Source organism: Hyposmocoma kahamanoa, unplaced genomic scaffold, assembly GCF_003589595.1.
Source record: "Hyposmocoma kahamanoa isolate Upper Pololo Valley unplaced genomic scaffold, ASM358959v1 100021, whole genome shotgun sequence".
Classification (NCBI taxonomy): domain Eukaryota; kingdom Metazoa; phylum Arthropoda; class Insecta; order Lepidoptera; family Cosmopterigidae; genus Hyposmocoma; species Hyposmocoma kahamanoa.
The window spans coordinates 17,692,130-17,719,472 of NW_020653200.1; the positions used below are offsets into that span (position 1 = coordinate 17,692,130).

At 35.4% G+C, this 27,343-nt stretch overlaps 2 protein-coding genes across 4 annotated transcripts in view; one reads left to right on the forward strand and one right to left on the reverse strand.

The window, feature by feature from the left end:
* The window catches only part of LOC113239783 (frequenin-1), a 169,831-nt gene that overhangs the window by 55,532 nt on the left and 86,956 nt on the right, over positions 1-27,343 (reverse strand). The gene's annotated exons all lie outside the window — the stretch shown is intronic.
* On the forward strand, positions 18,906-21,559 carry LOC113239768. Its single transcript, XM_026476883.1, has 2 exons — positions 18,906-19,038; positions 20,404-21,559. Exons 1-2 carry the CDS (start codon positions 19,024-19,026, stop codon positions 21,184-21,186), a joined length of 798 nt encoding a protein of 265 aa, XP_026332668.1. The 5' UTR covers positions 18,906-19,023; the 3' UTR covers positions 21,187-21,559.

Sequence of the window (27,343 nt, forward strand, 5' to 3'; positions counted from 1 at the left end):
CTTTTGCAAGACCTGGTGGCATTATTGTAGGCTGTTTTAAGTGAGTTCGTATTGGGATCGTCTGAAGCTCGACCCTTGATCCAAGCGCGGTATGCAGTCTGTTTGTTCTCAACAGCCACAGCACACTCGCGGTTGAACCAGCGGTTGCGCCTCCCTTTACTGACGAGATCCGAATGCGGGATGTAGTATTCCATCCCGATTAAGATCTCATCAGCAACGGCAGTCGCGCTAGCTGTTGGATCCACCTCACTAAAACATCACTGCCACCAAGGAACGGATGCAAAATAGTCCCGCATACTGTCCCAATCTGCCGACGCATAATGCCAAATGCGGCGTCTTAACACAGTAGGTGGTGGTGGCAGTAACTTTGCCACTTTAGTGGATATCAAGCAGTGATCCGAAGTGCCCAGAGGGGCTTGGACCTCCACCGGATATCCAGCCGGGCGAGACGTCAGCAGAAGGTCCAACAAAAAAGGGCGCGTTGGGTTAAATCGTGTGTGAGAGCGAATGTGCGGGCAGTTCTTCCAGCATGGTCAGTTTTAGAGGAACTTAACCACGACTCGTGGTGAGCAACTGAATGAATGAACAAATGAATTTTTGAAGGTGAACAACGTTGACCTTATGAGCCATCACTCGTACAGTCCCGACCTGGCACCTTGTGACTTTTATTTATTTCCAAAAATTAAGAACCAGTTACGCGGTCAACGATTTTCATCACCTGAAGAGGCTGTCGAAGAGTATGAAAAATATGTTTCAGATATTGTCACGGAAGAGTGGCATAAATGTTTTCAAAATTGGTTCATTCGTATGAAAAAGTGCATTAACACTAAAGGAGAATATTTTGAGAAACAATAAATTCATTTCTAACCATTTATACTATTTTTTCTTATTCGTTCCGGAAACTTATAGTGCGCCTCACGTACTCTACACATATCTTTAAACAGACTTCCTGTTTTGTCGCTTTTGATATAGCTGTGTGGCTATTATACTCTTACATTATTTTAAGTATTTATTTCGAATAGTGCTAACATAATTGGGAGAAAGCATAAATACTATCAAGGTGTCTACTGGACCAGGGCGTCTGCATTAATGAGTAGTTTTTTAATCTCGTGCAGCTTGGTCTCATAATAATAATAATAATTTACTTTAACCATGACACTATCGTGTAGTTACTTGCTCGTAACAGAAGTTCATATAACTCTACGAAGATTTGAGAAGTGAACCGATGTCTGGGAAGATGTTTCCCTGATTGTTACATGGTGGAATCTGTTACACTTTAAGACATATACAAATAAGCTTAAGGATTTAAGAAACCCGTTGAGACCATTAGAAACCTTGATGTACATACATGTTAAAGAACTTTAAATTGACGCACTAATTAAAAGCCTACTTTGCCAGATGAGGCTTTGCTGCGTCAAAGTATGTTGTTCCGTAGAGAAATTTTGATTAAATTTCAGCGCAAAAGGTTGCGGTTACACTTTCAACCAGAGCTCGTAGCACATGCACCTCCAAACTTCAACGTTTATTCCCTTATTCGTCTTTTTCCATATTTTGCGATAGAGAGCTCAACGACTGTAATTTCTATAGTTTCAACACATCGAGTACATAACCAGAAACATAGAAGAAATAAGGGCCATCCAACCCTGGTAACTCATCAGACAAATGGTACTGATATCACTTTTAAATATCAACTCACGCTTGCGCTGAAATAACAAATTAGAAAGCTGAAATAGTACAGTCTCCGTATATTCCAAACATATTCTGTATTTGTTGTAATAAAGATAATAACTTTAACTATGGGGAGGCTGTTCCATTCGGTGGAGTGGGAAAAACAGCAAAACATCAAATTACAAAACAAACGGAATCACCTTTCATCGGTAATTAAATATTAAATTATGTATTTTTTTAATATTCGTCCATTATAGCAAATCTCAAGTTAAACTGGTCGATTTGTAGTGAAACAATTAACGACAACCGTTAATTAATTCGAATTCGGGCTGGCCAATTGGAGCGCAAGTGTCACCGTAATGATATGGCAGAATAGTTTTCAAACAAATTAAATGACATTTCGTCTTTATTTCTGGTTATGTACTCGATGTTTCAACAGTAAGTTATTGATTGGTTGATGCGTGTTTAACAGCCGATCAAAAACAATGAGTTTCCTTTGACTTGTCACAAGTTAATTCGGGGCTAATCTGCATTCCAACAAAGAAAAATAACTGACGTTTACATCAGCCTGTACTGCAGCGACAATCACATAATTCTCAAGAACTTGATTAATCGGGAATGGTTTATGCATGACCAGAGAACTAGTACGATGCATAGATATCTTTTAAACTCAATGTGGTTCCAAGTAAAATATTAAGAGTTTGTTATATTATATTGAATTGCTTTTGGTTGGGAATATTCTTCATAACTTATATAAATTAACCGAAACAAAGCAGGTTACAGATAGAAAGATAGCTGAAAAGTTAAGGCTTTTTAAGACTCGAAAAGTCTGGTCTGCTCCGATATACTTGTCCAGACCCCATTTTAGTCTACGAAATAATATGCTCTAGTAAACGTTTTCATAGGGTACATAGCGCCGATTTAAGAGGATCTGCCGTAAATTTCAACATTTCTTTTACACTTGAACAACGATCGCTTCCCGAACTTATGGATGAATTGCAAACATACGTATATGTTACGTTTTAGTTAATTTTGATATTTTATATAAAATTTACTTTTCACCTAACTAGCTCGGAAACTCTTTCTTTCACATTAGAAAAGCGCCTTTTCTACGACAGTGTGGAAAAGTTTTTTGAAATTCGAACTTGACGATCGACTGTGGTGAACCTAACTTTTTCTTTCGATAAAAAAAAAAGACACGTTCAACTACGAAATTTGTCGTACATTATTTGTGTAATATTCCGTTAAATCCGTTGGTATATTTTAGTCTTACGATAACTAATTTTGTTTATTAAATTCTTTTAATGCGTCGGAGAACTAAACTAATTTGTTATAGTTCAACTGTTTTTCATTCATCTACCATTTTCCTCGCTATAGTGAGGTGAAAAGTAGTTTTGCGTCTCGTGACAAGTCACGATTTTGAGCGTAGCGAGGGTTTCAAGAAACCCTCGCTACGCTCAAAATTCTGTTTTCGAACCGCTTCACTCGTGGTGCAATCTTGGCATCCTTCGCTTGCTCAGTTTTCAATACAAGCACTTCAAATCTACAAATCAAATAACAACTTTGCAGCCTTGCATAACAAATAAGTATTTCTCAAACATGAAAGGAACTTTTCAAAAAATTAACACGGATAAGTTGTCATTTACGGACTGTGTGCCTTTATCCCGGTCAAGATCTGCAAAGTAAGTTTGAAATGAAAATCCGTCACTGTTCGCTGCTCTAACCTTTTAAATCTACCTAATAATGAATTACGTAAATAGGCAAAAGAAAAACCCATACAGCCAAGTGCCCAGTGTTCGTAATTGCGAGAATTGAAAGTACCTATTCTACACCGCTTACTTTAAAAAAAAAATTTCATTAATATTTTTAACTTTTTCTGTTATAGGTACATCTTCTCCTCTTTAGTCTTTTATTATTTCCTCACATTGTTTGAGAAAAGACCGAGCGCGCGCTCGGCCTTGTAACTCATACTCGTCCACCTACTTCACTTTACAATAATGTAATTTTAGTTGTTAGTCAGCCAAACGATGTACGTACCATAAAGAAAGGATGCCCGTTCCACGATAAACGCTATTTTTACACATGACCGATTTTGCAAAGTGCAGTAAGGGAGCGCAACTAGATTTAATTTTTCGGACCAATCTGCGGGGACTTCGGGTATTATTTTAAGGATTTTTTTTTCTAATATTCCTCGTGAAATGTGGTTTTACTAAGCCAAATTTACATTGAACATATTATATTCAAAATTAAATAATAACATTCCTTTTCTAAACTAATACTTCTTTAAATTCGATTTAGCTCCAAAGAAATAGTTTTATTTTGAATGACAAGTGTACAAATATACCTTATAAATAAATCAATTAAGCGTAAGCAATTATATTTATGTAATTGCTATTTAGTATATTAACTGAACACGCTGGCAGTTAAATTATCTCCGTCAAAGCAGTCGCAACTCTTAAATTGCAGTTGATATTGTTGCATCAAATTAGATAATCCACTCAGATGATATGTAGGTTCGTAAGGAAAAAAACTGCTTCGAATAAAGAGATTGTTGCACAATTTCCCCTCTGAGATGTGTGTGTTATCTATATTATCGAGATAAGTTATGCAACGTCTACCGCTGCTCGAGTTAAATTAGTAAGAAGCGATCGAATATAGACGTCACTTTGTTGTGTGTACACAAATTTTGTATTTTTTTTACATGCTCCTTGTTTTCGAGGGTTTCAAGGTACACGTGTTTAGAATGTAATTACTTCCAACTAAATAAAAAAAACTGAGAGAACTACATAAAAAAAATCTCTCCAGTAAAATAAATCTAATAAGTTTCGATACTGCAACTTCACTTCATGGCCTTCCATTTCTGACTAAATCTCATTTACAGATTTGAACGATACGAATGTATGCCAGTCACAAGATATTGACAAATAAACGTTTTATTTTAATGCGTATGTAATATATTGCTACAAATAGGGCGGTGAATGTAAGTGAAAGGACAAACATATTATATTACTTGCAACAACTCTATCCCCGGCAATTACAATATCCAGTGAGTATTAGTATGAGTTTATGTGTTTTAGACAATGATTATAAATGCATAATTGGTTTTAAACGTTAAATTGTGTCTTATTATAATAAGAAAACAACGGCTACACGCACAATTCGCCTTGGACCTTGAAATTTCAATCTAATTGAGCGGAGGCTCTTTAGAATAGTAGAGATTCTTTTGATGTTACACTATAATTAGTGTTAGTATATGTGTAGTTATTGTTTTTATATAATGTATTATTTTTGTGATGCATAAGTGCTATTCGATATAATATAAACCGTAATTTTGTACTAAGTTCAAAATTACGATCTAGGTACAGAAAAATCAATTTGCGCCTACGACAAACGCCTGTAAGTTTTTCTATTGAATCATCACACAACAAAACTAGTAATTAGTGTAGTAAAGGTATTGATTTCCCAAGTGGTATGCGACTATTTTATTATAATTTATATGCTTGCGCAACTATTGTCAAAATTCTATATTACGAATGGTCGCAATATGTGTAATCGTCTGTAGTAGGTATATTGTAGAGGAGTTACGCAATGCGATTCCACAGACACGTCACCAATAAAATTTACTGCGCTCCGAAACCGTTCAAGTGCTAAAATCTTGGTCGAGATCCAAACTTGGACTTGGTTGGTTTGCTTGTTTCTGTGGACCTGTTATTTGTGAAATCAAGCGCACTGACGCCAGCTGGCCAGAGGTAACGAGCACCATCCGCCAAACAACGGATAGTCTAACTGTATTAACAATACAAACTCGGAAACTAATTTTGGTTTGTTTTAGACAGTATCTACATACTAAATACAAAACTGATCAGCATTGATTTAAATGCCGTTTTACTATACTGTGGATATGGCGAACTATGCGTGTATTTTTCAGCAAATTCTTCTTCCAGTGCAGTATTAGTAGTAGTAGTTCTAGTATGTGATCTGTCAGCTCAATGGTAAGCAGACCTACCGCTCCCTCCCTGCCTCCAGGGTGTTCCTGCACGTTAAATAAATTATTCAACACCGTCGCAGACCCTTTGCAGCTTATTTCCGTGCTCTGTAGCCTTTATTCTTGCGAGGAAGGCAATGAATGGATTCGGCATGTAGCCTCGCACTCGTCGAATACGTTAGTCGCTTAAAGGGATTCGTTGAACGCATTCTCCCTTATTGAGCGCTTTACTTAATTACCCAGCATGCTTTTCCACAAATATATTTAAAAGTTTGTTTCTTTTTACTGAAAATTAGGAAACACTTGTAAATAAATTTAGCATTTCAGTTTTTGACAGTAATATAATTATGTTATGGACTCAATTTCCACAAACTTGCATCATCATTTGAATATTAGATTACTCAACGTTTAAAGCCGGATTAGATTCGAATCTCTTTGAAAATACATTTCCTTTAAAAGTCGGGGCTGGGTCTCAATCCGTTTCGCAGGAATCACGTAGATACAGCGTAAACCTCTAAAACAACCGACGTCGTTGATGACACAATCGACTGTATTAATGCAGCTTCCCACGGCCCGTTTTCTTGCGTTGCCCCAAAGGTAAAACAGGCGAGCTTGTGCCAGGGGCGAGTCCGGGCAGCCTCGGGCCGACACACTTGGTGGCGCGTATTAGGGTGTGTGTCATGTGACACACGGCGGATCCAAAAACAGACGACCACATACGAGCACGAGCGCGCTTTATCGACCGTGGTCGTGGGAAGCCCCCTTTACGCTTCCTTTCCATTTGTTAATTTTTGTTCTAAATGTGAAATGGTTTTTAATAATTGCCTTTTTTATTACAATTTTATTAGTTATTCGTTCTTGTCAAGGAAAATTACAATTACTTTTAACTGCATTGAAATATTATGGAACCATGTAAAGATATACAATATAATATATATTTATGCAACTTTTTGCACGCAAGGAAAATAGTGTAAATTTAAGGATTTTTTTTATTCCAAGCAAATTGTATAAATCTATTAAATATTTCTGGGTTCGAGTGTGAGTATATGGGAATCAAGGTCCACGATACTTAAGCGGGCAATATACCCAGAAATCTCGTCGTGAAACAACATCAACGGTAATTGTGCGACAAGATAACATCAAACTACCTAATAAGTTTTACTTAACTGTTATTGGATTTTGAACATACTCGCCCACCTATTACCAACTTAAGTTTGACAAAGTGAAGGTTTTCCTTATTGGTGAAGTTATGCAAGCGCACGTGTTACCTTTACTTTGCTTTTAAGTATGCCCTTAAAAACCTCCTTTACGCTTTATCTTCGAAGTCACGTAGTTCTGACGCAAATTTTAATCCGAGCATATAAACTAAAAAGTGTGATGACACGTTAGCGAGGTCACCGGTTCGTATTAGTCTTGGACGTATGTTACAGTTTTTACTTTCATATTTTGCTTCATTAGATCTTCGGCACAAACATTATGACATCTATAAAAAGAGATGAAATCACTATTTTGTTGATTTTTATTAAAGGAGCGATTTAGCACAGAATTGGGGAATACTTATTGTGAACCTCCTCGTCGTTGCTGTTATAATATTTCACATCGTATAAGTACATCGTTTGTGTTCAGCTCAGTGGTTATCATATTTGATACTTGTTATCATTATCAACGTATGTCAAATGAAATCAAATTAAATCAATTCATTCATGAAAGTTAGTATTTTTTTATACCAAGTAACAGGACCCTGGTCGTAAGCGATACGCCTGTCCATAGCAGTTGCAGTGCCACTCACGAGATATAATGAATAGCCAAAATCTCAGGGGCAGTATCACTTCGCCTCGTTACCCTGTACCCTAACCATCCAACTCTTAAGGTGGTAGGGTAAGGCAGCGTATCGCTGGATGAACTCTTTGACTAGGAGCTCTTTTGCTACTAGTATATAGTAACAGAACATTTAAAAATAGGGATAGAAATATATATTTATATATGTATAATACTAATATTATATGTATATATATATAGAGGGAGAGAAAGAGCAGATATTGAACGTTTCGTATGTTTTATGGACTACCAAAAGGCTTTCGACTGTGTCAAGTGGGAGAAACTCTGGAATGTTCTCACTGAATCAAGAGTTCCCACTCACCTTGTGATGATGGTTCGCAAACTTTATGAATCCAGTTTCGGTACAATAGGAAACGTAACGTAACGTCTCATAGTTTTTAAGAGACTTAAATATAAGCATTAGATTATTAAAGTAAGTGTTTTTTATGAAATATATTTTTTAAATGATGTAATTATATTTTTAGAAACAAGTTTATTATTAGTTAGTACTTTTATCTTTAACATTTTCTGCTGAATTTTAAATTGAATTATCCAGTAGTAAATCACGAAATGATGTCCATTTATATAAGTTACATTAAACGAACATACAATGTAATTAATTTATACATAAAATCTGGTTGCAAGTTACTAACAAAAAAATATTTATTACAAATGTTATAAGTTTTTAATTAAGATTTATAATTTCTTTTGACAAAATTTGATGCTTATTTTATTTTTTTAATTTAAAAGTTAATGTTTATTTTTTTATGATACCAAGTGAGAGAACGAACAAGACGTGTGACTAGTGGTAAGCAACACGCCTGTCCATTGCAGTTGCAGTGCCACTCACAGCTTTCAATCGCAATGATCTGTAGGGCACTGCCATTGCGCCTGTCGCCCTGAGACATAAGTTGACAAGTCCCATGTGCCTGTAATTTCACTAACACCATTACTCTTAAAAACCGAAACGCAGTAATGCCCACGTTGCTGCTTGGCGGCAGGCATAGGTAAAGTGGCAGTACTTCCCTGGACGAAGTCTTTTACAAGGGACTCTACTGCTACTAAAAAAAATTATTCATTGAAGACATTGGAAGCAGAATATTAGACGCTTTATGTTTTTTTTCTTAATTTTAATTTTTTTCTGCCTCATCATCATCATCTTCAACCCATGTATACATCCTACATCCTAGTAAGTATCATTCACTCACTCGCTATAATGATGTTATGAAAGATTTGATTTTATTAGATAGAGATTAGATGTGGTTTTCAATTTGCATCGAAAAAGACGTAATTTAGGAGAAAATGAAACGAAACAGGCTAGAAATGTCCGAAAAACGAAAATTGGAAACAAGCTTTTGTGGCAATTAAACCCAATTTAGAAGGTATCAAATTAAATTTAAATTGCAGTTTTAATTTTCTTTTAGTTGGAACATACAGCATTAACTTGAGCTTCAAAAAAGGATAATGCGGAAAGCGATGTTTAAGTTTCGAATATGGACTCGTAGCAGCAAAAACTTGAACACATTTTAATGCACTAAAATACTCATTGTGATTGTTGTAGAAGATCATATTTTTCATTCAAAACTAAATTTTACTTAAAGAAAATAAAGGAATAAAATTTACTTATAGAAATACAATTTTCTTTGGACAAATCAGTTTGAAGTTGATTATGAGCCTTCACCAAAACGGTATTTGAATGGATATATAACTTAGTATAAAATAACCGATCTGAATCTCGTTTGTTTTGCGGCACCAGTCTCGCATTACGAGCAAATGAAATATAGCCGAAGCTCCGACTAGGGTTAATGCGGTCAACCCAGTAGCCAGTGAAAGTGGATTTGCTACATTATGCTGGCACTATTTGGGCCGTAATAAGACTTTGCCACTGACAGCTTCAGTGCAATGCTGCTTACTCACTCAAATCTAGGGTTAAAAATCATGATATCATTATTGTTTATCGGTAACTCTTAACTCGATAATACTTTTTTATTATAAGCTTTTTGTGTTTTTTTTATACCAAGTGACGGAATGAACAAGTGATGCGCCTGCCATTGCGCCTGTCATCCGGAACACAAGTTGAACAGAAGTAGTTCCATGTTCCTGTAATTTCAAAACCAAAACGCAGTAACGCTCACGCTATCTATAAATGAGAAAATACCTACGTCTAAACAGTAAGTTGTTACCTAATAATAAAATGTTATAATAAATGCATCTCACGAGTGGGCCGAGGAATCAGCGCAGTTTTCGAAAGGATTACTTGCGCTCACATTGTGTGATTCGTATGCAGACTTGTAGACGCTAGAGCAACATTTAGAACCACCCGACTCACCTAGTGCAGCGTGGACTACAAATTTAAATAGGGTGACTAATACTACAAAAAATTGGAACAATTTCTATCATATTTATTTTATTGAATATCATGATGTTTTTACAACCATGAAATTCATATATCTATGAAAGTACTTCACTAGTAGATATATTGTTATTATTGGTGCCTACAAAGATTGAAGAAACATGAAAAATATCTTCAAAGTCGTGGCGCTTCGGCAGAAAACCCGTTAAAATACAATGATCTACAATAGACACATGTATAAATCCGTAAGATTTGCTGACTTGTTCCGTAGCTCGGTTGGGAGAGCGATAGCCCCAGTTTGGCGAGGTAGCTGGATCGAGTCCAGCCGGGTCGAAGGAATTTTTCTTTGCGTTTGTTCGATCTTTATATCAAGAATGACAATAAGTTCTATAATAATTTTAATGTTTTTTAGTATACTTGAAAAAAATATATTTAGGCTGTTTCGTGGCGGATATCTTAACCAGTACATAACAACATCGACGTTGCGAAAGCAAAAAGTTCACTTAACAGTCGAATGTTGAGAGAAGTACCCACTGCTAAGTACACAATATAGATCCATGTTCTAAACCAAACTGCCAGAAACATCCGTGTCATTTCCGAAGATGACAATACATGTCATTTTAAATTCTGGCTGCCCAGTTTCAAACACGTATCACTGCCTGCCAGGATCGTATTGCACTCTCAATAATAAAGTAAGACAATTCTAAAATAACATTACCGGTAGTCTGACAAAATATGCCATTTGTACCTATAGTACCAACATGACAAATTCTAGGTATTAATATCCATCCCACTGCCATGGGGCACAGAAGGAAAGTATTTTAAATATTGTATAGGATATTATGCTTTACGAAGACATTATTTTATTTTTAGAAGTATGTAATACTATATAATATTCAAAGATTTTAAAAGGTGCTTGCCTCATCTCAGGATCAAACCGACCAAAGGCGAAAAAACAGATACTATGTTACTTCAACTTCAAGCTTAGACCAATCATTGACCTGAGGTCTAAGCTTCAAATGGATTAATCATTATTATTGACTCGTTCGGTCGCCATCTTAAAAATACAGACTTTTTCCATATTTGGTCGTTTCGATTCCTAGATGAGGCAAGCAACATTAAAACAATATTTGAATGAAGTGTTATTTACTTTTAAAAGTAAAGTAATAAAAATATCCTATCTACAATATTTAAAATGTTTTCATTCCGTGTCGTACAACCGTGAGATGCTCTGTAAACATACATAAATCTTAGTTTTGTTCCGTAAATTATTTTTTTCTAAATTTGTTTTGTCAGTTCCTTAAAAAGTGACAACAAAAGGGCTCAAGATTCTTTAATAGGCACAGGTCACGGAACAGTTACAGGTTAGACACGGTACATGTTAGAGTATTTAGTATTTGAGTATTTGTTACCACTCTGCGAGGGAGCTTTCAACTTTTGTTTTGAAACTCTCGGCTAGATTTTGAACCTCTAAATATTCAGAATTGTTCGTAAATTTGTCCGCATTTAGGACGCAAACTTTTTAAAACATGCATTGTCGTAAAGCACAAACGTCATAAAATCTGGGTGAGAGGAGCTTATGTAGACGAAATTAATTTTGTTGATTGTGTCTTGAATTTTACTGAGAGTGTTATCAAGGTTAGGAATGTTAACTTACGATTTACAATTAATTTATATGTATCTGTAGAACGCGATCCATATATTATATATTTGAAGTATCCTGGCTTCTTTAATAAATATTTATCGATTAAGTATTCTTATGAAAAGATGGCTTAAGAAGTGTCGTTTATCGGCTCTTGATAACGCTTCGGTATCTTTGTCCAGAAAATTTAAAAGGGCCACTCGTTAACCTTTTTCAGAGCCATCGTAACTCTAAAACATCGGGTGTAATTCTCACGTTAAGATATCGTCAACCCGCAATATATAAAAATAAATACATTTCATGTTTTATTTGTTTAGGTTTATTACGAAACGTTATAAAGTAAGGTACCTTACAACGTTTACGATGTAGCTGCGTACGCAGCTGCCCCGTGCCTCTCGGTATTCGATAGAAAATAATACTTCTGTTGAATAGCGATCCAATAAAAAGATTGTATTACGAATCATCATTAATATATTTGCTATATTTTTTATTATTATTTTATTACATAATTTAATTTTCTCTTATTGTGCACGTAAACACGTTATTGTAATTATTGTGTCCCGTATTTTGGTTTGCAGGAAGAAATTTGTTTTTCGAAATAAGCTGTAACTTTTGTTTGTGTTTTCCGTTTTACTAAATGTGATTTGTGTTTTCCTGTGCAATATGTGATTAAATATATAAATAATTTCTTTGTTTATGTTATTTTACTCTTCCTGCGTACATAAAGCGTGCAATATTAGCAGTACGAATTTTAACTGCCTCTGTGGCCGAACGGTTACCATGCCGGACTGCCACGCAGAGGTCCCAGGTTCGATTCCCGGGCCGGGAGAAATATTTGTATGGCCTACATTTATTTCTCTCGTGAGTTTGGGTGTAATTTGTGGTTGTCTATGTGTGTCCATGGCACCCGCGACACAGGGTTTCCCTAGTGCGGGGCTATGTTGAGTGTGTGCGTTATTATTATTATTATTATTATATTATTATTGTAAACTAAGTGAACTTATCACACAGTTTTTTACAATTTTAATAATAACAATTAATTTCAATTCCAAGCTACATTGACTTATATAATTACTTACATCTACCCTTAGCACTAATGTTTGTAAAGTACACAATTATGTATACTCAATAGACACTGCTTAAAATATGCAATTCACAACATTTCCTCATATATGGGCATTCGAGCCTATTTGCTATCGAGCGCAGAATGAGGTTGGGACTGGTCCGCACCCGGCGCGGCGCACCGGAGACGTGCTTCGCTCGTTTGCGCAAGGTCGTATAAAAGTAATCCACAATTGTTTTTGCGAACATCCCTTACTCGCTACAGAATCGAGACAGCCCCTGTAGCAATCGGAACATTGTTATACTGAATCCGGAGGGCACCATAGGTATTATAATTCCTCCATAAAATGTACATGTATAGGGAAAATACACAACGATATGGGTCAATTTATTTTTTAATTTGTTGTTGTACTTAGGTACATATATGTATATTAAGTTACTGTTATGGACAGACGTGTAGCTTACCATCAGGCACACGACTTGCTCGTCCTGTCACTTGATTTTATAAAAAAAATCTTTCTATATTTTACAATATCACGACATAGTAAACAAGTTATTTTCAACACACAAATATTGACGTTAATTAAACAATAATGACTAGATTGCAAAATTAAAGAAGCACTGAAAAAGATACGGAACGTTTTACGAGCTTAAAAGTCTTCGGAATTTCAACGCATTGGACCGAATAGGACCAAAACCTGATAATACTAAAAGCGTGCGTATAAAGAACGTAGCAGAGGAACACTTTGAAAAATACACGATAGTTGAATAAAGGTAATAAGTAATAAAATGGCTTTTGGCGTAGTCAGTGAATGTATTGGAAAGGCCAGGCCAAGGCTCGAACTGGCGGTGGTTCAAGTTTAATATGTTACTACCTAACGGTTAGGTAATGTCGACCTTCGCGACGTAATGAAGAGTTCGAAGGCAAATATGTGTTTAAATGACTGATCATCATTGCTTGCGACCTGCGCCTGAACGGTTCAAGGTTTTGCTAATTGGTCATCCATGGTTAAACTTGAATACAAACCAAGCGTTTGGCCCTGTCTGATGTGTAACGTGTTTCATTAAAATGTTATTATTAAATATACCTACTTGTAGAAACTAATGCTATTTTTTGGTGTATAATATTGCCGTTCTTGGTTGCCAAATCGGCCAACAAATTATTTCTCTTAGCTAGAAGGTCATCATTTTGGCTGTCCTATATATTATAATATGCAATGATGACTTTCTTAGGGACTTCTTGTCACTTGTTTGTCGTCGTCGTCGTTTCGTATTAATGTTTACACTTATTTTAATAGTACGTTAATATTAAATTAATTAATAAGTAGAGGTAAATGAAGACAACATTTAACTAGACACGAAGACGAATTTCTTAAATATTTGACTCTAGAATTGGAGTTTGGCTCAACTCGCTCATCTATTGACATCGCGAAGTTTCCATTTTCCATTATATCTATAATGTTAACCGTTAAAATAGTACTCGAACTAGATGGCTGAAAGTATGCATAAGTTACGAGAATCATCTTTTTCAAGGAAACTTGTGATCAGAAGGTTTTTCATTTTTTTTTAGCATGACACGTTATTCTGAGACTCTGTACGACATTTTCAACGAGTTAATTAAGAATATGAGTTGTCAAAAAGGGTCCTCCGTTTGTTATAATTTAGAATTAATATAAAGATCGAACACTAAGAAAAAATCCTCCCATCCGGCTGACTCATTCATTTTATTAGCTTTTATTAATTATTCACAGATGGCGGTATGACAAGAAAGTTGTTAAAACCAAAACTCTGCTTGTAGCAGACATAAGCCGGGCACTCAGTACAGCAAGCTGTAACCGTAATAATTGCATGTTATGTTAAAATAATAGTGTGTACGTGATTCGCGAGCTTGTCGCGAATGGAACGCGTGCGGTTCGCAGTGGGCCGAAGATAACCAGGTACTCGTTCTAGCGAATACCCGGCTATAGAGAAATTCGTATAGTCTGCTCGTTCGTTCCGTAGCTCTGTTGGGAGAGTATCATTCACGGTATGTCGAGGTCCCTGGTTCGAGCCCAGCCGTATCGAAGGAATTTTTCTTTTTTATTCGATTTTTGTATTAACAATTGTAACAAATTAGTGGAGCAATTTCACAAAAAACAATTGAATTTAGTGGTAGTAAAACATGACATGCAAAAACTTGATATTTACACGAGGGTTCTCTGGTTTAAGTTGTGAAATATTTGAAACATTGACAGAGGCACAGACGATGCTACGGTTTTAGAGCGATGGCCGGCTGATAAATCCATCAGTGTAGTGTGGTACCCCCAAACTCGTTCACAGGCTGCGACAAATAATTCCCTTATTGTACAATTGTCGACTCTAAAATTAGTATTAATATTGGATACAGCTTTTGGGTTAAGAACACAAAACAATCACCTACATACATTTTATACATATTTACAGGCATATTAAGCAACACTACTTCTTAATTCATTTTAAATTGAATTGTATTATTTATTATTAATTAATTGTTTAATTTTATATATTATTGCTGTATGTAAGGTACTGAAGTAATTAACATAATGAAAACAATTTTAGACAAGTTAAAATAATTTTTACATATACCAAGCTTCGTACCAGCAAGACAAAATTATTTCAACTTTGTTCGGTTCTTTACTCCGAAGGCAATTAAATGGTTCAGTTATTAATTTATTAGAAGTACAGATACGCCGGAGACGCAGCGAATGCCACTCACAAATGACTGGATATACTTGGTAACCGCACGAAACCGGAATTCATACGAATTTAAGGAACAGGTTCTTAAATGCACTCGTAATACAGAAATGTACAATCACTTAATACTTACTCTACTTTCGCTTCATATTGAAAACAACATTGAGCAAACAGTCGAACAATTTTATCTAAACTTGTCTCATTGCTACTTTTTGCTTTCAGTAAACATTCCATCCACAAGTTTCAGTACATACAATACAAGTAGGATTTTTACACTACATTGGTTTCATTCATTTTGTGGTAATCACACATATGTATAGTGAGTTTTATTGTATAACAATCTTTACGTGTACATACAGCTTACACGAGGTAAGTACGTTAAATAATAATAAACACAGATTGATTTGTTTCTGGAATGAGTTAATAGTTGATGAATTAAATAAAGCATAACAGTAAAACCAAAAAAATCATTCATTTAGAAAGTAGCGTTCCTGTGTCACTGTGCATTGAATGCAGGTAGTGTTCACTTTATACACATGTAAGACTATATGAAAATGGTCACTCACACTAAGCAAATGGAATGTATAAGTTTTATATCCTATGAGGACTACCACTGGTGTGGGTGATGAGAAGTAGCGACTGAACGAAATGACCGCTTGACCTTGTCAGCTGCTGTCATTGAGAATAGTTCTGTTGCATACATTACGTAAGATTAAACGGGCAGATGTTTATTAATTTCTATAACTAGTTAGGTATAAAATAATCGACAGTCAAGGCATGAATAATTACGAGGCACCATACAAATAGATAAAATGCTTTACTACAAGCACTCTATATTTATTTTTAAACTTTAAAAGAGATTCATCGTTATTCAGCTTCATTATTCTCTCGCAACAAAATAAGCGGCTTAAGTACGATCAGAGAAAAAACAAATTTCTAGTAATATTGTAAATACGTATTTGCAAATTATAAAGTTTCTATTTTAACGTATAAAAGTTAAACGGACGTATGTCTTGTCGGAAATTTGTTTGTATATTCTCTCCAAAAGCACAAGAATCTCACTAAAAGCACTTTATGTAATATATCAAAAGTGAAAAGACTGGACTTTACATATAAATACTATGTACTGTACATAGTATTTTTTTCAGAAATTTGTGTATAAACATACCAATAGAAAGATTAACTTTTGTTTAACTCCTTTGTGGAAAGGGTAGCAGCTTACTTTGACAACTTTGACCGCAAACATTTTGTAAGGGTGTGAGATATCGAGACACACAAGCTCAGAAAATTGTTTACACTTGTTCCTCTTCATTGTTTACTTCAAACTGCTGTACAAAGATCTCCATGAATTTTGTTTGGCCAGCGTACTTTAACTTCACTTGAGATAAAACCATACTTATTTTTAAAATAGTGTGGTTACTTTAAATATATTTTAGTTACATTAAAAAATTGTTTAAATTTAAAAAATTGTTGTTTTACAGTAAAAAATTGTTTAAACGCAGTAAAATAAAATGATGTAAATAAAATATTATTATGTATTTTACTATAAGTTCTTTGTAGTTTTAAAATCCGATGCAAAACCTATATAAAAATTGGTCCCAAGCAGTTGTTCAATCGTGTGAGGTAAACAATATTTCGTCATATTTGCTGACAACATCACACAAACCCGTTGACTTATAAATAAAATTTCACATTTTTAGATTTAGGTGTTTATATCTTCTTGAGCTGTAATTCTGGTATTTTAATATTTTTTTATTTTAATGTGTCCCTAGTATGGAATAAAGTGATGGTGTTTTGATTGCAACGTGACGCCGTGGATGGCTTTTAAATGGAGAGCGATCGCTCAGGCAATTTTCAACATTATGGCATCTAGTGTTTACCATATGAAACTTACAATGTTGTTAACTTATGACATCCTTAAGGTCCATACAAATTTATAGACTCATTTGTTCTGATGTCTGAGATACGACAACACGTACGTGTCTCTCCTGGGAACCTCTTAATGAGACTATCATAAAAAAGACAAGAATTTCGGTATGCTTTTAAAGGAGGTGTTGGCTAGCTTTGACGGTCTGAGGGCGTTACACAAATTGTTTACAGTAATTATTCTTGTTTTGACATAGTTCTCGAAACAAGTAATATTGTGAAATTGGTTTAACCATGTAGATAACCTAGAATTCATTGTAATAATGTGATTTACAATAAAAGCTTACCTGTACAAAATGCAATTTCTCATGTTATAGTTCCTGTTATCCATACGTTATATTACTGGGACTTTTTTTTAATTATATTGAAATTTCTTCATTTTAGTCACTTTTACCTTATACTTCGGACTCACACTAAAGTGTATGATATTGTCAATGATGATATAATCGCTATGATAAGAACAGCTTACATATAAAGCATACGTAGAAAATAAGCCTGCACTGCGTTTAGAAACACTAACAAGGTAGTAGGTAGTGGGAAGGTAATAAGCAGCACAATTAGGTGTTGCATTGTGCAGAATGGTATATAAAAAATTCGTCTTGTAATTATTAAAAATGTTGTATGTTATACGTCTCTAACATAGAGACGTCCGAAACATCCTTTATGGTATAATTAGAACATTGACACTGTCTACAAACCACAATGCAAACTTCAGCGTCCTACCAACTTGATTTCCGTTACTGACATTGCAAATTAATTTGTTTGCGATAGCTAACAGATCTCGATAAATTGACGGTTAGGTTGGTTATTCCTTGATGTTTAATAAGATCGTGGGTTTTGAGACACACGTTTGCCATGATGGTCGGAAAATGTTTGCGTTTTATTGCGAGTCATGATCATTTCAACTGCATTTATTTATGCGGTTAAAGCGCATAATTACACAAAACACATTATTACGAACATTTTATGCTTGGTGTAACTGTTTCATTCCGCATTTCAAATGTAGACCACAACAATTCTTGGTTTGTTTAAGAGTACAGGTAATAGATTAGATTTATTTAATTTAAGCTTATTACTAAAACGGACGTTAGCGTCTGAAAGTCATAATAAACAGGTTTTACGATTTAGCTCTAAAATATGTTGTGGGTTGTGTTGTAACAGGTGATGTGATGTAATTATTAAAGTAGATAAAAATGTATAACATTTTGCTGATCGTCTACAACATTTATTATTTGCTTTTAATAACATAATATTAAACATTATATTATTAAAAGCAAACTATTATTGAACTAAAAATATAATAATAAAATGAAACTATTGCGTATTACTACTTAATCATACAGGCTGCTGTTTGGATCCTAAATTTTGACTACTTTTTGTTTTAATTGTAGATGTGCAGCTGGACAAGCGAACTGATCGTGCTTTATGCAAAAGAGATGTAAGTAATAAAATTTCGACAGAGTTGTAACAGAGTGAAGGTGTGCGAGCTAATATGGACCATATGGAGTTTGGAGGCTGAAGGAGGCCAACCGCAGAGGCGACCGCAGGTTCGTAAGGCTGCGTCTCGAATGAGCTGCGCGCCCGTCAACCTCGTCGAAAAGAAAGGACCGTATATACGTTAAATAATGACGATAGTCGCACGTTACCGAGTAAAATGGTCGTAGGGATGGAGTGTTCAGACGAGATGAGCACCTTGCTATTTAAGAGCGGGTCGGCATGGCGAATGTCATCAGTTAACACAAGCTCACGGCGATAAGAACATCTCCAAAAAGTGGAGTTGTTCTAAAGAATAGGAATTCTACTCGCAAAAAGTAACTAAAGTCTAAAGCTACGTTGCAGCCGGTGCTCACGCATAACATGCGCTCAATCGTGGTAAGTTTGCTAGCGGGTGATAAATTCGATTTTGTTATTAAATTAAATACTTTTTTCACTATTTAAATTTTTGGTCTATTTGGCACATGCGACTAAGGTACTTAAATTACTGTGACATTTCATAAGTGAATATTTTTCCAGGCAACTTAAGTGGTATAACTGTAGTGTGGTGTTCAGTGATAAGATAAAATCGTTATCGATGGACTGCCGTAGTGTGCCAAGTAGTGATGTACGTCTGTTTAACTCCTTGGATTGCGACTCGCGGTGATTTTGTGATTCTTAGTAATCAGTCACATAGTCATACAACGAATTAATTCAGCCAATTTATAATTAAATAATAGCAAAAGATCTAAAAAAAACACCGTATAAATAGGAAAATGTAAAGTTAATATGAAGCATAACACTCGGAGGAAGATAATATTCGGAAATAATAATAATTACGATTAATGACAATGTATATGGTTATGAAAGTGTCTTAACAATAAATTGATCGGTATTCTTACAGTGCGATCTTCCATTTCACTGGAACTATTTCGAATTGTTCAAATTATCGTAAAAATATTTCGGTACAACGCAAATAATCACGGACAACTCACAATATTTTAATTATTTATTTATTTAAAAAATGTTATAAGGCAAATATTTATTAACCTATTAATATAGTCCCACAAAACTTAGTGTACGGTTTGATTGCATTATGTTCCGCAGTCTTTAATTATTGTTACATTTTTCTGCAGTAAGTTAATCGGTTACGAAACTTACTTTCATATGTTGTAATAAATTTATATTTTATGACTGACAGAAATACATTCTCTAGGCTGTTATGGTAGAGCGGGTTGGTTTCCGCAACTTGACGTCGTAGCGACTAATTTGAATGAGTGCTTGAATTTTTCAGGCATTCTGTAATATATTGCAGAGCGAACCATTTTTGCTGCGCCTATATATGTTTTTCATCTTTTTAAAGTAAAAGTAATAATAATTTAAATTACATTATATTATCGTTATACATTTCAGTAGTTCTAAATTACCATATGGCGAGTTGCTCGACACTAATTCACTTAGTTCGGTGTAAGTGATGGTATTCGATGTGGAGGTGTTATGTGCGTATGCAACCACAACGGTTATACTCTATTTAATTTTTAGGTGGGCTTACTATCACTGTGTAATCTTCGCATACATGTTGTACAAAATTTTAACATAAAAATTTTAACCATCTTCGTTTCACGTTACATCATATTTGCAAAGGTATTTTTCCTACTTTACAAATATATATATTGGCGATATTTTATAATGAACTTAGTGCAAATAATATGTATGTAAAACACATACTGCAAGTGTATATATACATTCGTATCTTTTTTCCAGGTACTCGCCTGTGTGGCGCTGGCTTACGCTCGCCCCGAGCCGCCAGTTGGTTATAGCTATCCGGCTCCTTCGAACAAATACTCTGCACAGTCCAGCAGCTTTGCAAGCTCATCCGTCAGTGGGGGCCTCAAGGGCATTTCCCATGGAGGATACTCTTCCGGTGGAATTTCTCTAAGCTCACACTCAAGCGGAATCTCTCTTGGAACTAGCTTCGGTGGCGACTCTGGTTTTAGCGGTGGATATGCTGGTGGCTACTCTGGTGCTCCTTTGGTACAGAAGCATATTTACGTCCACGTACCTCCACCAGAACCTCAAGAATACAGGGCGCCTCGTGTTCCCGCGGTCGCTCCTCCACAGAAACACTACAAAATCATTTTCATTAAGGCCCCAACTCCCCCCACCCCAGTTGCACCTATAATTCCTCTTCAGCCTCAGAACGAAGAAAAGACCTTGGTCTACGTGCTCGTCAAGAAACCCGAAGAGCAGCCCGATATTGTCATTCCAACTCAGGCTCCCACTCAGCCATCCAAACCCGAAGTATATTTCATCAAGTACCAGACCCAGAAGGAAGCTGGTGGCGCCTCTATCGGTGGAGCTACTGGCGGCGCTGATCTGTCTAGTGTCAGCTTAAGCAGTTCTAGCTCTAGCGGTCACGCAGGTGCTGAAATTAGCGCTAACTTTGGCACTAGTGGTGGAGACGAAAGCGGTTCTGAAGGAGGTCATTCGGGTGCTACCAGCTCTCAATATGGTCCCCCCGGACACGTTGCTGGTCCTCTTCACTAATCGAAGACTCCTCAAAACTTAGATGATAGGATATTCCGACGAGTTATTTATTGTTAAGAGAACTTAGTCGCAATGCCAGTCAATTAAATACATTGTAATTGTTGTGACGTGAAAACGTTGAAAAGCTTTTCTTATCCTTCCAATCGCAGTTCGCGGTCGGTCTCCCTAAACAAAGTCAACTCACTAGAGTTCGCTCGTGGACTCTGTTAACGCGACAAGTAATATAACTCAGAGTTATATCTCATCCCCAGTTTCACCCTTACTTGTTAATAGAGCACAATGTTACCGTTGTTCGAAAGTTAGTATTTTTACAATGACTGTTGTTATGTATTATGAATAGCTTTTTACTTTTCTAATAAAATGAGAAGTGTGGTGCATGTACCTACCATTGTTTACTTGGTAACAGAATCCCAATATTGAGTAACGGGTGGTCGAACTGTTAAAGTATATTACGTCACAGCGGAAAGTAGTCGTGAAAGGTAGCCCTGTCGTGACGAGGGCATTCGTTGGTGGTACTCGGCCGAGAAGCTCTTTTTTAGAACTCAATCGGTAAAATCGAAATTTTAAACAATTAAATCGAACTCATAAGTTACACAATATAAAACTAAAATTTAAAAAAATATAAAATTAAAGTGGTCTGTATAGAGCAGGTGATGAACGTCAAGACGGTGACAGAGATTCACGCATGCAATTTTCAATCGCTTCTTAGCAAGAGCGGCGAGCCTTTCACGTTAATGGCCAAATTAATGGATCATTATGTAATTACGCTTCATAAATACATTTATGATTTAGTGGACAACTGCCACGATTACTACAATTTGAATCTTGATATAGCTGTCTAAAGTCGTTCGATTCGTCTGCTATCAATTTCAACCCGTTTCGTCTTTTGAGTGTTGACTCTTAGTGAATTTTGAGTAACAGTCACAAAAAAGATGATACTGCAGGGATAAAATATCAAGGCGTGTAAATGTAGTGAGATTGCGATTCGTGCTCTACGAAGTGTATGCAGAGGAGTGAGGACATGGTACATACATACACCCATCAATCATTTGGGTCTATGACTGGCAACAGGTACGACGACGAGGGTAAGGATTTCTTTGCGCCTTGACTCCATAGACGAATATAATAAGTGCAGAGCGTTTGCTGAGGCTCCAGTTCATTCAATGAGAACATTGTTTAATCAAGAAAGAATTGTATTCTATTAAAGTAGAAATTTATTTTGTAAAGCGCCTAGGTATTATTTATACCACTTTTTAATGGATCCACTTACCAATACGAAGTATATACTCGTACGTACCAAGTACACAATGACCTGTGAAATTTTTCCATCATGTGGCTTCTATTGTTGTCAAATAGAAGCCACGTGATGGAAAAAAATGGACAGAACTGTTTCCAGGCATTTGAAAAAATATTTAAATTTATTGTTATATATACTCCGTCTTCATATACATGCCAAGAAATATGAAGACGGAGTATTGAAGCTAAACGAATTTGGAATAATTATTAATACAAAGATCGAACACTCAGAAAAAAATCCTTCGATCCGTGCAGTCTGGCACGAAGACGTTGGTTCGAATCCGGCTAGTAACTAGTAGTAATTTCACAAAAAATAATTGAATATCAATTGAATAAAAATTTAGAATTTGGAAATTATTCTATCTTATAATAATGCATATAACCTGATCTGTAAAACAATGTGTATTACGTCAAAGGATATATAGTTGATATGTCTGTCTGTTCAAAACGTGGCGTTCTTTCTTGAAAAATAAGTAATTCTCGATTATTCGTAGGGTCTCCGTTCTACTTAGATTACTACTACTTTCGACAATCATGAACAAAGTAACAAAATATCATCAACAAATCATTCATTCATTTCAATTATTAATACAAATTATTAATACAAATATCGAACACTGAGGTAAAAATTCCTTCGATCCGGCTTGATTGGATCATGATGAAATATCGTGCCATTCAATAAAAATTTAAAACTTACAATTATTCAAGCGACATCTCTAGTAAGATGTTAGTAGCTGTAAAGGTACCTAGCTGAGTAATAGATTTCTCACAGATGGCACTATCTGCAACCACCACAAAGTAAAATTCGTAAGGTACGTTGGGTCGTTCCGTGGCTTAGTTGGCATAGCGTCTAGCACGGTTTGCTGGAAGACGCTGGTTCGAATCCAGCCTGATCGAAGAATTTTTTTCAGTGTCCTCAGTTCTGTTTCTCAGTTCATATTTGTATTAATAATTAATAATAATAATAATAATAATAATAACGCTCACAATCAACATAGCCCCGCACTAGGGAAACCCTGTGTCGCGGGTGCCATGGACACACAATTAGACAACCACAAATTACACCCAAACTCACGAGAGAAATAAATGTAGGCCATACAAATATTTCTCCCGGCCCGGGAATCGAACCTGGGACCTCTGCGTGGCAGTCCGGCATGGTAACCGTTTGGCCACGGAGGCAGTTTAATTAGGGGAGTAATAAGAAAAAATAATTTAATATCATAGTGAAACATAGTGACAATCAATAAAAATTTAAAAATGATATTATACGACGACATCTAGGTTCGCGTGAACATCATTTTTGCAAAAATGCTGAAATTTTACATCATTCTACGTCGTCGTAATACCGCATTTGTATTTTGCATTACCATTTTAACTGAGAACGATAATAACACAGCGAACAATAGAAAAAAAATAGGCGCCTTGTCGTCGAGTTGCGGACACCAGCCCGTTACACCAAGCACCAAGCACCAAGCAACACAGCGAACAAACGTATTACGAAACTATTTGGACTGTAGTATGTGCTGTAGTGTAATGTAATCAAGTGTGAACTCAGCTTCAGCAATGTTCCAGAAAGATGTGGTATACCAATATTTTGAAAGTTAATACGTAAAGAAATACGTAATATTTTCTCTCTTTGAATTTTCGAAGAGTTAATAGGGAACAATGCCCTCGTATGAAAGCAAGCAACCTCGAAAACAAAAAAAACCTCGCACACAAGAAAGTTTTAAAATAGTAATTATTCAGTGCTTTGGTTTGCTCGCATAATACTTAGTTAGTTTTTAAAGCCACCTTAAGTTTACTGACGGGTTTCATGGGAAGATAAACGTAGGAATTAGTACATAAATTGTTACAGGAAAGGTAAACAAATATTTCGACATGCGAATTTTAAAGTTAAATTGACATTAAAAACAGACACTTCTTCATCTTGTTTTCACAGCTTCATTTAATGTTATTGCTAAAAATGATCAGGTTTCAAATAAACTAGTCTTCGATTTTGTTATGCATCTTGAATTGGACTCTAATAATTATACTCTTCTGAGTCGCTCAGACTACAGTAATAACTCTTTGTGAAAGTATTCTATTATGCGGATATCAGTGGTTCTGCCTTGAAGTGTAATATGATAACGATTGCTTGATGACATACTTGAGGAAATCAATTTGCATTTCTGTTGCGTAACGTTTAATGTTTTTTTATGAAATTGATGTCATGAAGCTATTAATAAATACCTATTTTATTTTAATAAATACTACAATATATTTTGCAAATAGCACTAAAGTAGTAACAAACAAGTGTGGAGATTAGTTAAGTAGACGTAGATTTTAAATGTAGCAATGAAGCTCCTTGTGAAAGTTCTACCTATTTCTGCCGCCAAGCAGTAATGTGAGTATTACTGCGTTCCGGGTTAGAAGGGTAAGGGTGCTGGTGAAATTACAGTGGCGCAGTGCAGTGCCTTTACTTTAAAAACTTTATGTTTTTGCGATTTAAACTGGCACTGCAACTGTTATGGATAGGCGTGCCGCTTACTACCAGGCGCACGACTTGTTCGTCCCGTCATTTGGTATTGTATAAAAAAGACGTCTATAAAACTAAGACATACTAATCACATATCCAAAATAGAAGGAAAACACTTAAACATTGTCTAAATACCTATTTCCACAAAAGATTTACCAACACCATAAAAGATAATTAGAAAACTTGGGTCACCTGTAAAAGCGGCCACAATGCTGTAAACTTTAACGTCATATTCTGGACAAATATTTGCGTTTATTTACAATGTAACTACGCTGCTGGGCACTGGTGCCCTCAATACACGTTACAGTAATACAGCTCGCTAACGCAATACAATACAATACAAAAATTCTTTATTGTACACCAAAAAAGGAAACAAATACAATACAATTAAATAAAAAATAAGCGGTGGTACAATGGGCGGTCTTATCGCTTCAAGCGATTCCTGCCAGACAACGCAATGCGGTTTGAAGATTTTTCACGTGTTCGAAGATGTTTTTTTCAAACAATAATAATAAAACGTAACCTAAACTTCCACCACTAAAGGCAGCCGGCCCTCACCCATAACACTACTAAAGTCTGACTTTTTTGAAGACGGAGTAAAGTGACTGTTCATTGCGCAAAAATGCGGCCTGCTTGCGAACAGCTAGTGATTGCAGTCGATAAATATTCTGTCGACTATCGACTGAATACTGGTGACGCTTATGGAATAATTAGCCAAACTTGTTTCATTTGACCTATTATTCACCCAATCACTGAGCAAAAGTACATTTAAATAGTAAATTTTTGTAAGTTCATACACACATATACTGTATTTAGAACTGTGTTTATGAAAAATACATTGAGGAGACATATTTTAAAGTTTTTCATTTTAATTTAACGTAGACAACAAATCCGGCTGTTTTTGTTAAAATATACATGAATAAAAATTGATCTCGATACTAGTAGGTCAACTGTCAAGTTAAGAATAAAGACGGCAATAACGCAATTAGTAATCATTAGAAATTCGTAACATTAACAATTCAATCATTTATGGCCAAATGTTATCTTCTTTTACAATCTGTCGCTAAAACTATCGACAACAACTATATAACTTTTTCAAATTTTATGAAACTATGAAAGTATGAAAAAAGACAGACTATAACTATAAATCAAGACACTACTAATTGCACTAACAAACTGAATAAGTAAGTTATTCTGTAAGGAATAAATTAATAAATAAACCTAAACTTTAATAACAATAAACCCAGTCAGTCAGTCAGTCACTCCAACCAAAAAAAAACACAATAAAAGTATAACACGAAACAGGAGCCTTATTTTAAGATGAGAAAATTAAAGAACACATAGCAATGCAGTTTGTCGTAACTAAATAGTTTCCAACACAATCAAATAAGTTCCGTACTCCTGTTCCAAGTATAACCTGTATTACAGGTGCCATTACTCGCTCTTCACTTTTAACAGAAGTAAAATGCTTTCCACCTATCCAAAACTAACTGTTTTTATTTAATGTACTAAGCATTGTTGTCAAAATTAATAGAATATTTGAATAGACTGTAAAATATAATAACAGTTTGTGTGAATGTGTCCTTCAGCTAATGCTTAGCGATAGCACATTGAATGAAACTTGATAAATGAAAACGTCGTGTGATAGGTACTTTTAACAATATGGCAACAGGGTAAAGTTTAGATTATATTAACAGTCCAGAATTTGTCACATCTTTGTAAATTAGAAAGTACGACCAATCATTACCACGATCTCAAGTTGTTTAACATTATGATAGTGTGAGTTTTGACGTCATCGGCCTTGATAGTAATCGAGGCTCAGGCCTTTTCATAGTTATTTCACCATGTGTTCATACCATTGACCATGGTTCATACCAATTCGACCTAAGTGTAAAGGACATCTGATTTTGTTTTGCTATATGACATAGTTCTCCATAATAAAACTCACATGTTATGAAATGTATCCCTAAAACATCGTGAAGTATTATATTAATTTAGTAAGTCAGTGTATTTGTTAGACTTGTGCCCGGAACTAAACTAGGACATTCCGCACACGAGGCAAGCGGTCTTCCAATTAGAATATCTCTGCTTTTTGTACATTATATAACACAATTTTGTGCTTATATTCGCTCGGCAAACATTTATTCTGACAAAGTGCGTTAATTACAGGTTTAATTGTTTGCTGTTTTGAGACAATATGGCTTCTGATCCCGTGACATAATTGACTATATACGTGGGGCATACTGAAAGTTCCTGGAACTGGCCACTTAAAAAAGGAACTAAAAAGAAAACAAAAACGAAATTTGAAAAAGAAACTCTCTGACAGTAGGTTACTTTTTACTTTAT